Below are 13,283 nucleotides of genomic sequence, written 5' to 3' on the forward strand. Positions count from 1 at the left end.
TATCTACCTAATTCTCCTACCTCTACCTCCTTAATTACTATTATCTATCCTATTACTTATAGTGAATTTATAGGCTATTTTATTTAAGCCTTAACAATTTTTAAGAATTAATAGCTTAAGATTAAAATTAAACCTATTTTTAATTATATAAGTATATATTTAGTTAATTTAATAAATTAAAAGTCTTATAATTTCTAATACTTTAAGAGTTAACTTTTTACTATATAGTACTTTAAGGGAAATAATAAAAGCTTAAGTTATAATATCTATATTTAGGGCTATAATCTAAGGATTTACTAAATTATTAGAAACTTTAAAAAATTAATTAATAGCTTATAGAGAGGTTATAAAGGGTTTATAGGTTAGGAATTATTATACTGACTTTTTACTTTTTTTAACTTTACTAGGGACCTTTATTATAGCCCTTATTACAAGCCGGGGGTTGAGATAAAACTTTTGACCGCTTCCTCCGTATAGAGGATTGATTGCCCGATGACACCAATACCTCATCGATTAATGACAGAGGGAGGCCTCGTATGCAAACATTGCTTACATATCTTACGTATTCATGTTGCTTTCCATTTTCCTTTCTTTGTTGTCTTCCTTTTCTTCTCCTCTGCCTCACAATCTACGGTCCGTCGTTGACAGGTCACTTATATGCACAACGCAAGGAAGGCTTGCAGCTAGCCGCAGTCAACTGACACCGCAGCCATGGCTGCGAGAACAACGCTAATAGAGCAACCAAATCGGAGAACACGCGGAGATTCCTTTCCAAGTGTAACTTAACTTAACCTGCTTGTCTCGCTCCTCATCTGGCCTCCCCTGGCACTGGCACAAGGGGTAAAAAGAAATGGGATGGGATGGTTGTTTACTTGACGCCTCGCTCATGCTCAATGTTCCGAGTCACTGTGATCAGCCAATCGAGGAACTGCCCTGGATTTGTGCTTCGCCGTGGTGCTTATTCCCATTGACCGTGTCTGAATACGGGAATTCGGACTAAATCACCTTCTATAATGAGGACCTTGGCATCAGGCTTTCTCGCCACTGGGTAGGGAACGGTATGTATCATTCTCGTATAAACAAATTGTACTCATTGCTACTGTGACATGCATGATCTACGGACATGAACTTCAAGGTTCCCATGTCATGTCTTGCTGATTGCTGTGCCATGGTTCTTTTGGTTTATAGATGTACGCCTTGGAGTTGTGCATCTAATCTTCACAGGTCCCCGGCTTACAGTATGTCAATAGCGCTGTATCTTGTCGCGCAATGCATCTTTGCAACAAACGTACCTTGCAAATTCTTATGTTATGTCTAATCAATATTACACCCTTTGATGAGATAAACATTGAGAGACTGAAGCCACAAAACCAGTTTCAATAACGTGTCGATCCATACACGATAACCCGATATAGCTTTGACCAGATAATAAACGATTCGCCAACAATACAGATTTCAGAGAGATTGAAATGAAATACAACTAATCCATGATATAGGCACTCAAGTAAAATAATAGCCACTATTAATCTCTGGAAGGACATCATGACTGAGTCGTGCTCACTTTATGCTTGATGAATATCAAACCTCGCCTAAGTAGCTATGTTTATCGATATCCGATGCCGTCAAGAGCTAACAGGGATCAGCCACTTCCTTATACTTATGCAGATATCTGATCAAGATAAGAAAACTATTCCTCTAGCTTTAAATTACAGTTATATCTATTAACCCCCCCGGTTAATTCAAATTCCGTTGATCTGGAAATGAGTCTCAAGGTTGTATAAGTCAAGCCACACCATTGGGGCGCCACGTGTGGCTGGGACCTGTCCTGGCCAACCAGAAAGCTCCAAGCTCGACATCTGGCCTTGAGCGTCACCTCAACACCAAACACCCCGCGATCAACATCACGTTAACGTCTGTCAGGCGCATTGCGAATTTGGCTTCATTGAAGACGGTACCTCTCTCCGCAAACCCCCAGATATCATAAGAGAGGCATTGCCTCATCGACATCATGGCCTCACCATTCCCTCGCTCGAGTATCCAGCTCGATTACCCCATCTACGCCATCGACTTTGACCCTGAGGACTCGACTCGAGTGGTTGTAGGTGGCGGAGGTGGTGCTGGTCGCTCTGGTGTCGGAAACAAAATTGTAGGTTGGGGTCTAGAGGTCATGACTGGCGGACAGCAATAGACTAACAAGATGCGCAGACTGTGCTCGAAAGCGTTTCTCAAACAGAGCTTCGAACAGCTGGAGAGATCAACCTTTCACGCGATGAAGACAGTGTTATGTCCCTGGCAGTTGGCCCTCACAAGGGAAAGACAACATATCTCTACGCCGGCGTCAACTCCAGCCCAGATAGCATCGCAAAGGGGAAGAATGAACACCTCCGAATCCTAAGCGTCGACCCTTCGAAGCTGCGCACTGCCGTTGGGGCTAAGACACCCGATGCAAACATCTCAGAGGTCGCGCGTACCTCTCTCTTTGAAAACCCCGACCTCGATACATATCAGCGACTATTGCGCATTGCGGGATCGACTGGTGCCGCGGCTACAGCAATGGGCAAGGAGCCCCAATTGGCTATCTTTGACGCTGCGGGTGCTACAGCCAAATTACGAAGTGTGCTGAAACTAGATAAGGAGGCCGAGGATTTGGATATTGTGCAAACAGGAGAGACTGAGTTTCAGGTTGCCTACTGCTACAAGTACGAATTATATCTTGTCAAGGTCAGTGCAAAGGAGACCAGCGAGCCACAGCGGGTATACGTTATGCCAGACGACCATGGTGAACGCCCTGCTTTCAGAGCAATCCGTTATCTAAGCCCTCACTTCCTCGTTGCTGCCTCCAACTTACCCAAGCGAAGTGGAGTTGTGATACAGGCTTTGAGGTTACCCAAGGACGGCCAGCCAGATGCACGCCTGTCCATTAACGCCAGGATACCAAGGAAGATTTCTGCCACCGCTCTTGCTGTCGCGAACCTATCACCTCCAGCTTCTCCTCTGAACGCCCTCGGCGATACACAGTTCATCATTGCTGTTGCAGGCCACGATTCATCCGTTTCACTCTATACATTGGAACACACAACAGGCGGCACTGTTGAGCTGCTTGCCAAACTGTGGCAGCTACATACTCTCAAGGATGTTCACGGAACAGACAATATCACTGGAGTGGCATTCTCTCACTTCCAGACACCCAAGAACAACCTTCGCCAACAGTACATCAAACTCGCCAGCGCATCTTTACAAAAAACCGTGGCTGTCCATAGCATTCCCCTTGCGAAGCACGTCGATAAGTCTCCCCGCAATCCGAAGGGACCTCCTCGTCCTGTCCGCTACGTCACAGCTATGAAGTCTCGTGGTGTTTCTTCTCGTGGTCTTGGTATCACGATGGCCATCATGGCCCTTATCATGGCCCTCGTTGCGCAGACTGTTCTCGAGCTCTTTGGCCGATCTCGCCCAGTCCTTGGTGCGCAAGAGATATTCCCATCATGGCATGGCAGTCTGCGCAGCCCCGATCACCCACCCGCCGTATTCTTAGCCGACGAGTTCCTTGCCAAACTTGCTGGTCGCGATATCGCCAAGACTGCCACTGGTGAAACCCTGGTTGTTTACGAGGGTGATGTGCCTCCTGCAACTGCTGGGGAAGACGGCCAGGCCCCGGAGCTCAAGCTTGATGTCCACGAGCCATCCGTCCATGGCCCAGGCAAGACTTGGGAGGAATTGGGTGAGGAGCAGAAGGAGGCCTGGAAGGCTCGTCTCAAGGAGGCTGGCGCCTGGACTCAGACTATGGGCGAGAACGTGTTCAAGGGCATTCTGTTCGGCGAGATTGCTGGTGCTGTCGGCCGAGCTGTTGCCGGTTGATAGAGCATCACTAGCAGTTCTAGAAGGAGACGACTTTGGAATCTTGTATTGTATCATAAGTTTGTGCTTTATTTACATGTTCTATATGATGGCGAGGGAGTACTCTGGGATCTGGTTTGCCGTTTTAAGCTCATCATGAAAGGGGCGGTAGCGCATGCTGAAAGCCTGTTACGTATTTAGGAAGATGATGTACATGTGTAGTTATAGTTTGGTATTGGTAATGTCTTTTCTGCATGCATGTTCTTCCCATTGTGAGTCGTGTGACTGGTCGGTCATGGCTGACTATCCACATCGTTAGGCGTGAGTTGATGGTCACGGAGTCAGAGATATCGAGAGATCAAGAGAGTATGTGTCAAAAGATCTGATCGATACTTGATTGACCACCTCGGGTGGCACTGTCTCAGTATGCGTACTACTCTGCGTCGTCTTCTTGAACGAGAAGCACGTAGGAATGCGTCTATTGTCCTCTTGTTCGTTCCGCTAGGTCACCACGGCCTGGCACATTGATGCTGCCAATGATCGTTTGCTCAATACTGACGAATCGTCACTGATTAGCAGTTCAGTTCTGGCTTCAACGTAGAACATCAGAACCTAAACCCCAAGTCAGCATTTGATGGTATACAAACTGCTGTTTGCAGAGATAAGGGGCCTATGAAATACCTACTGCAATATTCCTTAAGACTAACACATGTATTATCCTTTCTCTCTTGTCCTTATACATCTGGGTACATTCGTGTTTTAATCCTATCCTGGCAGTGTCACAAATCATAGGATTCGAACTCTACGGACCGAGTCTGGCTATGCAACGCATACATATACAATAGCTTCGTTGAAACACACATCGAATCTCTTTATTACCTCGCGACATAGCGGATATGAGATCAACCCAACTAGCCCGGCTAGCTTCAAGGCTATATATATGGCAGTTATGTCGCTTTCGTGTAGATCCCATGTCAACCGAAACCGATGGCTCAGCGATTGCATCTTAGATGAACGTCACAGCAACTCGACAACGGTCAGTAGATATTACACACTTTCAGCATATTAAAGTTCCCCTCAACGACAGCATACACCGGAGCAATATATATCTGTGCATGTATATGAGTTGAGCGCCTTTGAGGAGTAAAACTTCGAAGGAGTACCTGCTCTCAGCATGCCCCAGCCATATCAAAACTGGGATGAGTTCTTTACCAGCTCAGCATCAGGTTCAACATGCTAGCCTTTTCTCATAAGCAAAAAGGCCAAGCATTTCAATATCAGGGCCATGTTACCCGCGTATTAGCTAGTGGTAATCGAAGCTGGCTGTCCCTCTAAAGTCCTCGATGTATCCACGGGTATCCCTTATAGTCCCCTTTACGGTACAATATCACCTATGCACGTTTGGACGCCTACTGCTGTGAGAAGATAGTTTTCTTGCGTACCTCTGCGCAGATCGTTCTCGTTTACCTCCTGTCTATCAAGGATATCTCAATGCTCTGTTGTCGTCCCGAGCAACAACGTATGTAGTCAACGGAACTTTGGTCCCGCAAACGTACCAGCTTGACAAGTCTAATAAAACGTTTCGGAATGTTCCACAATTCTTAGAGAAGTTAGGCGATCATGGTATCAGGAACGAGCGACACTATCGGGCTCCCGCATTCCAGTCGAGCCGATCATTTCGATAATGTCTCTAGAGACCATCGCAAGTCAAAGGATATGCGGGCGTTGGGAGAGCCACCTAACTTTATGGCAGGGGGATCACTTGAATCTCGTAATCGCCAAGATACAACTTGAGGAAAGCACCGTGGTCCCTCATTCTCACACAGCAGTATCTGTTGCACCAGGCATCATTATCGACAACCTATCATCACAGCGTGTACTGTCGACAGCACGAACACCTGGGCATCGCAAGTTCAGGCCGTAGCCAGGTCTAGCCCAGGAACTGAATTGCTTCACGCCGTTCAGAACGGCCCAGCCGATGAAGGCCCCTTGCAGAACCATTCAGGGACTCAAGCCCTTCAACGTCCGTCTACAAAATTTTCGGTAAAGGGCTTGACAGGCGAGAACCAACGGTGCTCATGATTGGTACAACGTCAATGATGGCTTTGGCGTGATCAGTCCAAGGTTTGGTCCAAAACCTGTGGCGCTCCCGGATTCGGTCGAATCTTGGAAACTGGCTGGTTTAGTGATGTCAGGCTCTCGTCCATTGCAAGTCAAATCTGTATGATGAGCTGATATTGATGTAGATTGTGTTTGTGAAACCTTGGCTCGGCCTTGATGTTACAGAGAGAGACCAGACACTGCGAGATCACGATTGAGGCTTGATAGATGACGCTGTTACAATATCGACATTGATGCGTTACAGGATCAAAGCGTTGTCTATTACAAGACGAGTTGTGCTTTTGCAAAGTTTACTGTACTGCAGACATGAAACAAGGGCTCTCCTCTTAGACAGTACTACTATCATGGTCAAAAACGTGGCAGACCAAAGAGGTTGACAGGCATGGAAATAATAGGAGAATGGACAGACCAGGCAAACAAACAAGTCAGCCTCTGAAACGAAGAACGCTGAACTATGTGGCAATTGCAGTTAGTTATTGAGCCCTCTGCCTCTCTCTCTCCGTATTCTGCTACTGCTACTGCTGTGCCCCTTTTGAAATGAAATGTTGTCTGTGGCTCAATTTGATTGAAAATGGAGCCCTCGTTGAATTGATTGACAGATGCTCATGGCGTCTACAGGGTTGTTCCCTGTCACGGAACCCTGATTTTCGCTTCTTGGCGACACATCCAGCTACAGGCTACAGCGATCGGTAGCTCCCAACACGTGTGAGAGGCTCGTTCGTTGTCTCTAAAACATTCTCCGTTATGTGCCGTTTGTCAAACAAACTCTCTTTTGTGGGTGAGTCTTTTCTTTTCTTTTTATCTACAACATCGTAACCGTTTGAAACAAAGAGCTCAACTCTGTCTGCTTGAATCATGTGAATGCGTCTCGATGGAACTTGTTAAGATGCAGCACGACAAAAGAGGAAAAGCAAACAGCTAAATCGACATGGATTGGCCTGCCCCTGTCTGTGGCGATATTTTGGAATTCCATCCACATTCCATCTCCATTCCCACAGGCTTAGAGGCTCCCGGCTAGCTGGGTCGATCGTTGAATGCAATTAGACTCTTTGTTATATTCAACGTTGACTATAGCCTCTCATTTGCAAAGCACAGTACAATGGCTTGAAATTAATGCTCTTGATTCACTCACTAACTTCAAGTCTGCAACATCCCCTGATTCAAAAGATCAGCCTGAAGCCGGAAGAAACATGTCAGGGGCATCAGCCATGTCGGTGTCCCCAACATACGTAGTTGGCTGACGTGATCGATTCGGCATTCATGGTCCTATCGTGACTCGACCACTAACTCGGGTCTGAGTCTGACCACAACAATAAGTGAGATACGATATTTGCTGGGCTGAAAGTCCACTGTACATTTACGAGTCCTTGTTGTTCGTCTTCGTCCTCTTCAGGCAGGTCTACCAAAAAGGGCGAGGAAAATATTTGGAGACAATGGCTCCAAAAGCCTCCCGGCGCCAAACGGCATCGTCTCTGTCTAGGACAAGACCATCGCGAACTAGGCCACGAACTATTCCGCCCGTGGGCGTCGCCAACTGGTCGGGACGTAATTACAAGCGAGTCAAGATGTTTACGCATACGCAGATCAACAATATCAGGTAGATCTCGTCGATCTGGAGAGACATTGATGTTACAGAGGGAAAAGGAAATAGGCACATCCAGCTGAAGAAACACGAACGAACACGGATTTGTCCGGGCATGGGCCAATGTCAAAGCGCACGGCACAGGCTGATTCCAGGACCAGCTGCAGGGGCATGGCATAGCATGGCATAACATGGCTGAGCGGACAAAGCAGGGCAAGACGAGGCGAATGAAGGGGAAGGGCAGAGGACTCTTCAAGCAGAGAGGAGCTGCAGTGAGACATTCTCCTCCACAAATTTTGGGGCATACACGCAATTCAATTCAGGCAGCGGCTTGAAACTGAGGTAGCACGAGAGTTATTCTTGGTGATGAGGCAGCCATAGACTGAGATGGTGAGGTTATCATACGGTATGCCATTGAGCTGAGATACCAAAGTTCAATAACAAAGCTCAGCTAAGACCAACAAGAGTAACGTTTCGTCATGAGAAACAATAATCATCCGAATCTCTTCAATAGAGTTTCTTAGGGCCAAAAGTCTCCATTTGGGGGAAATGGTGGGGTTGGCTACGTTGGTTGTCAGATCTCACCAGCCACATGTTGATGCGGGAGCTAAAGCGGATCGTCGCTGGGCAGAGAGGGACAAAGAGAGGAAGAAGATGGCAGTAAATACAGCTTGACTTGTTTGTGTTTCTGCAGTCAAACTGATATGAAGATTATGATGCCTCCGCTTCTGATCATGGCAATCATACAAGTCCAAGGCTGTAAAGCTACCTTATCGAGGCGGTGATGGTTGATCGACGGCACTTGTCAGGACATGTGAGTCGTGTGAAGAGGACAATATCGTCGGTGAATTCTGACTGGATATTCAAGATATTTGCCCCTGTCCGTACCAAGAGCTTGGGTTAACGCAAGGAGCATCTGTACATCAGCTACACAATAATCGTATTACGAGTCAAGACAAACGCCCAAGAGTCCAGCTCTCTTCATACAAGCCAAGATCTCTCTCAGATTGTCCATCCGTCTTGGCAGCGTCAATCAAATAATGTCGGATGCAGGGTAGATGCCATCCACTGGCTTCAGTGTGTCGGTACCTTGCAGCATGTTCTGTGCCCCTCTCAAAAGAAAGAAGGAAAATACCCGTGAGAACATGAATTCCTATTGGATGGTGAGCGATCAAAGAGACACGACACGATCTGGTTTTGTGTATTGTGTAGAGACAGAACCGCTGATAGGATTCCCGGGTGATGTGTGTCTCGGGAGATGCAGATGGATCATGTGTTTGGACTGGTTTGATCTTTTACGGGGTGGATGGTTCATCAGCTGGGCGCTAAAAAAGGTTGCAGTGGGCAATCAATCAATCACTTGCGAGGAAAAAGAAACAATAGAGGAGAAAAAGGAAGGTGAACCAAGACTTGCATACATATACAGCACATATACATATGAATGACAGCCAAGTTAATTCGACTTCAGTTGTATCTCAACTATCCATTCACCACTGTAGCAGCAGAGAAGACAGAGACAGAGACAGAGACAGAGAGAAAGAGATACGCCACCAACGGTTGGATCGCAAGCGGGACGATCGAGAATCCCATTTCGAGTCCCGTCGGTCTGGGTCTTGGTCTTGGGAGGGCCAAGTCAAGTCAGGCCAGATCAGAAGTGCCAGGGTCCGGGCGATTTTAGAATTCGACGCTACCAGAGTTATTCCCTTTGATGGTCAGCAAGGGGAGCAATATACACCATGTAAAGTTTGACATTATTGGACCGAGGCTGAAAAGAGATATCGAACGACGCCATTCAGGTGTAAAGCTGACAGAGAAATAGAAGAGAAAGAGATTCGTGAGTGAGTGACTGAGGATGAGATGAGATCAGATCAGAGATCCACATTCAGTGGTGCTCCAGCGGTCGAAGCTCGACTTGGAGTACAGTGACAGCAGCACCGAGGAGCTCTCCGCCTCGAGTGAGTGGATGGACTGGACTGGACTTCCTCACCTCATGAGGAGAGCGAGTTGGGCAGGGCTGAGATGCCCAACTCAATCTGACAGTCATTGACATCCATACCTATCTATCTAGGTACTGTACCCATCTGTCAAGACATTCATGATAAGGGTGAGACACAAAACATGGTGGTATACCTTATCACATTATCACTGTAAAACGTCCATCACAGATCAAGCACAGCAATCAGTCAGAACTGACTGATGAATGAAGCAAGATTGATTCATGAGGACCCCTCGACTGCCCTGGTTTTTCTTCATCTGGCCAGTTGACCTGAAGCTAAAGCGGTGGCACTAAGCCCAGCCAAGCCTAGAACCCAGGAGCCACCATTTACCACCAAAAGGTGAGTGAATGAATGATTGATTTGGTGGTGGTAGTGACGGCATTAAGCCAGCCTGACCAGGGACCCTCCCACCTTTTTGATCCTCCTCGATGTCAAGTTTTTCTCATCTCAAAGGGCCAAACACACAAGATATCTCCAATTTTGAAAGTGAGAGCAATATAGATTGTCGATCTTCTTCACGATCGTCTAGTAAATCACGCGCCGACTGTTCACTCTATCACATCCATTGATGGAGAGCAACAACACTGAGAGCGCGCCTCCAAAAAAGGTGTGAGCGGACGGGGGTCTTCCCAGATGCACATGGGGGCATGTGCAGGGGTTCTAGGACCACGCTCCCTGGTGAGGCGACCAAGGGCGGGAAGAAAAGGGAAGCTCAAGAGACTTCAAAGACTAAAAAGACTTGAAGGATTGATGAGAATGGATTGACTTTGCATGGTCTGGGCTGTCGGCATACACATACTTTTTATAGGTGATGGAGAGAAAGAGTCTTTCATGCCCCTTTATTGATGAAATGAAAGGAGATGAAAGAAATGACTTGTTGATGCTCAGTCAATATGTCTGTCAGTGCCCGGTGTGAGTGAGTGTGTGTGACGATGACATCCCAGGCCTCGTGGCATCTCCGCATCCAACTCTTTTTTCCAAGGAACCGTAGCATTAGCAGCATATGCTCATAGATTCATGAAGAGTCCGGGGAACTTGAATGATCATGAGATATCTGGCTGAGAGTATATTTCCAAGCCATAGTCTGCCCCAAGTTCTTTCTCTGAAAATTGTTTCGTGTTGAAGTCTCTGGCTTGACGGACGGTGTGTCGTCGAGGTCGTTGATGAGGTGGAGTTTGGACTATGAGATCCCTTGACAAGAATGGGTCCCCTCATTGTTTACCCCCGTCAATCTCTCTCCATTCACGAGCACCACCGTAAGCAAGATGCTGAATAGTGAATACCTCATTCAATTGCCCTCTGGGCATCAGGAACTCTCCTATCTTTCAACCATCATTCACTGGCGATTCATTATCTGGTCAGAAGTCGCACCATGTCCTGCTGAGGTGACGGATGATCCACGAGCCAAGGCCAGTGACTGACAGCCCACCACCACCACTAGCTACCAATCCCACCACCTTCAAACGCTTCCCTCCTGCAAGGCAAAGTACGTGGAACTGAAAGTGGAAGTGCAAGTCTTCCATACATTGGACCCGGGTGGGCCGCCTCTCTTTTTTTACCTTGCCTTGCATTTCAGACATGCCGCTGCAGCCTGTTGAAAGTGCATCTTGATTGATCATGCTCAGACTGTCCTTGGAAGCCAGTTGAAATGAATCAGATCCTATTATAGAACTGTGTGTGTATGTGCATGCAAGAAACACAATGCAATGTGCTCAAGGACTGACTGACTGGCTTCAAACAAGTAAGACCAAGAACAAATAGAGATCCTCTGTCAATGCTGGCGCCCATCAAAGTACCTGGTACCGTACCTGGGCGCCCTCACAATTCCCCAACCAGACTAGGGGAACAGGGATGTCTGCCCTTTTCAAACAACCAGGACCTCTCCAGTCCCCGTCCCAGTCCCGGGGGTGCAATGAGACTTGACCTCGACCTTTGATATGATAAGGAGAACAAAAAACGTTCAGTCAGAGCGTTCGCTTTGTCCAGGCTAAATTTGTCAAGATATTTCTTTCAACCTCGATTAGGTCTTCTTCCATTCTTCCTCTCTCCGACTCGACGGGGGGACTCGGCCAATGACAGGGCCGTCGATATGTGAATGTGCCTCTTGTTCTAGTCCCGTCGTGCAAGCGTGTCACCTTTGTCTCCAATGCTTTGTCGCAGGTTCTCCCTCCTCTTCACTTCCGTTTGAGGTTCGACGTCTTGTCTACCCCACTGATGTGCGGTACATCCTTGACCAACACCTTGTTTGGCGATATAAGGTTGATCAACGTTGAGTGAGAGATAGAGAGGGAGATAGAGAGAGTTTATGAATTGAAATTGGGCAATGCCATGGGTTGTTATTTTTTGACATTGTTGCAAACCGTTTTGCTAGACCGTGCATCGTTGAGATCAAGGGTCTTCGTTACTCTGATGCTCGGTGCCATTTGTTTCAACTGTCGCCAATCCCAGACACCACAGGTATCCGTGGGTAGGAGAGACAACACAGCACAGCACGCAACAGCGCGCACGGCAGAGACTTTCATCGTACTGTACTCTGCTTGCTGCACTGTACCTTTCCGTCCATTGATTTGGAGAAATGATTCTAGCGGCCGTCCGACGACGGATAGACGCCGCCCATTAGCTCATGCGACCGACGCCTCGAATTTTGGTGGATATGGATACTCAAGGGAAATACCTACTAGTAGGCCTAGGTAGAGAGGAGGATGAGTTGGAGGGGTCGCCCACAAAAAACCTACATGCCACACTGGGCTGAACATCTGTGAAACAGACAGCAGACGTTGAAGAGAAACAGGTTGTAAGCTGAGAATGAATGCCGCATACACCTGAAGAAGCGGCGGCAGCAGGCAGTCGACATGCATGGTTCAGATGGCGGTATGGTTACGTACCTGGACGAGGCCATCTCCAAGGCTGTGCAGTGTGAGATTTCCTCCAAAGCCCCAGGGTTCTCTCTCTCTCTCTTTGGGTCCGTCCTCGAGAGAGACAGACACAAGAGAGAGACAAGAGACAGACGGTCAGGTACTGGTACCGCACACCAACGGAACCAGTCCAACTCAGGGATAGCCTCCCTCTAGGCTCAGGCCCAGGCGCCCTGCCGACGCTTGTCCATGCCCCCCCGTCGTCTCTTCTTGGCTCTAGTGCGACTCTGCCTTATCCACCATGACCTTGGAAGTTCCATCGACCTCGTTTTCTGTCTACGTACGTGGTTGAAGAGCTGCTCCTCTCGATTTGCACGTGTGAGTGAGAAGGAAGATGGAGATGGGACAAGAGAGCTGAATGTTTGAAACATTTGATGAGTGAAGAGAAGGGATCTACGGGGGGCTGAGGGTACACATGGGGGGCGTTTCTTGGGGTTAGAGTTTGATAGTGGACTCGTGCCTGGAATTGGAATTCGTTTTGGCAGCAGTGCCGTAACCGTGAGGACGAGACAGACAGACAGACAGTGGAGGCACAGACAGGACAGGAAGAGGCGAGGAGAGACAAGAAAAGTTGAGACCTTTAGCCCAAGAGACAAAAAGACTCGGGTGAATGTAGTATTGTGTAGTAGGTATTCAGATTAGTTGTTTTTTTGACAGTTCAGTTCAAGGGCATAGGTTTTATTTCTCCCTGCGGCGGCAGGTCCCTTGGAAGCAGGCAGGCAGGCCTTGTTGATATTGGATCATTCACTCCCGTCCGTCAGTGAATGAGCATCCACCCCAAAGAGGAATTCTCTCGCTGCCACTTTTGTATCGTCCATCACATGGTCATTTTTT

At 47.6% G+C, this 13,283-nt stretch overlaps 1 protein-coding gene across 1 annotated transcript; it reads left to right on the forward strand.

Annotated features, from left to right (window-relative positions):
* Positions 1-2,008: 2,008 nt before the first annotated feature.
* On the forward strand, positions 2,009-3,855 carry FTJAE_2683 (uncharacterized protein; the record flags this gene model as incomplete). The annotated part of the gene is made up of 2 exons (XM_037348901.1): positions 2,009-2,146; positions 2,206-3,855. The coding sequence occupies 2 exons, from the start codon at positions 2,009-2,011 to the stop codon at positions 3,853-3,855; spliced, it is 1,788 nt and encodes a 595-aa protein (XP_037210168.1).
* Between the last annotated feature and the right edge of the window lie 9,428 nt (positions 3,856-13,283).

The sequence above is a fragment of the Fusarium tjaetaba genome (genome assembly GCF_013396195.1).
Source record: "Fusarium tjaetaba strain NRRL 66243 chromosome Unknown NRRL66243_c0000056, whole genome shotgun sequence".
Classification (NCBI taxonomy): domain Eukaryota; kingdom Fungi; phylum Ascomycota; class Sordariomycetes; order Hypocreales; family Nectriaceae; genus Fusarium; species Fusarium tjaetaba.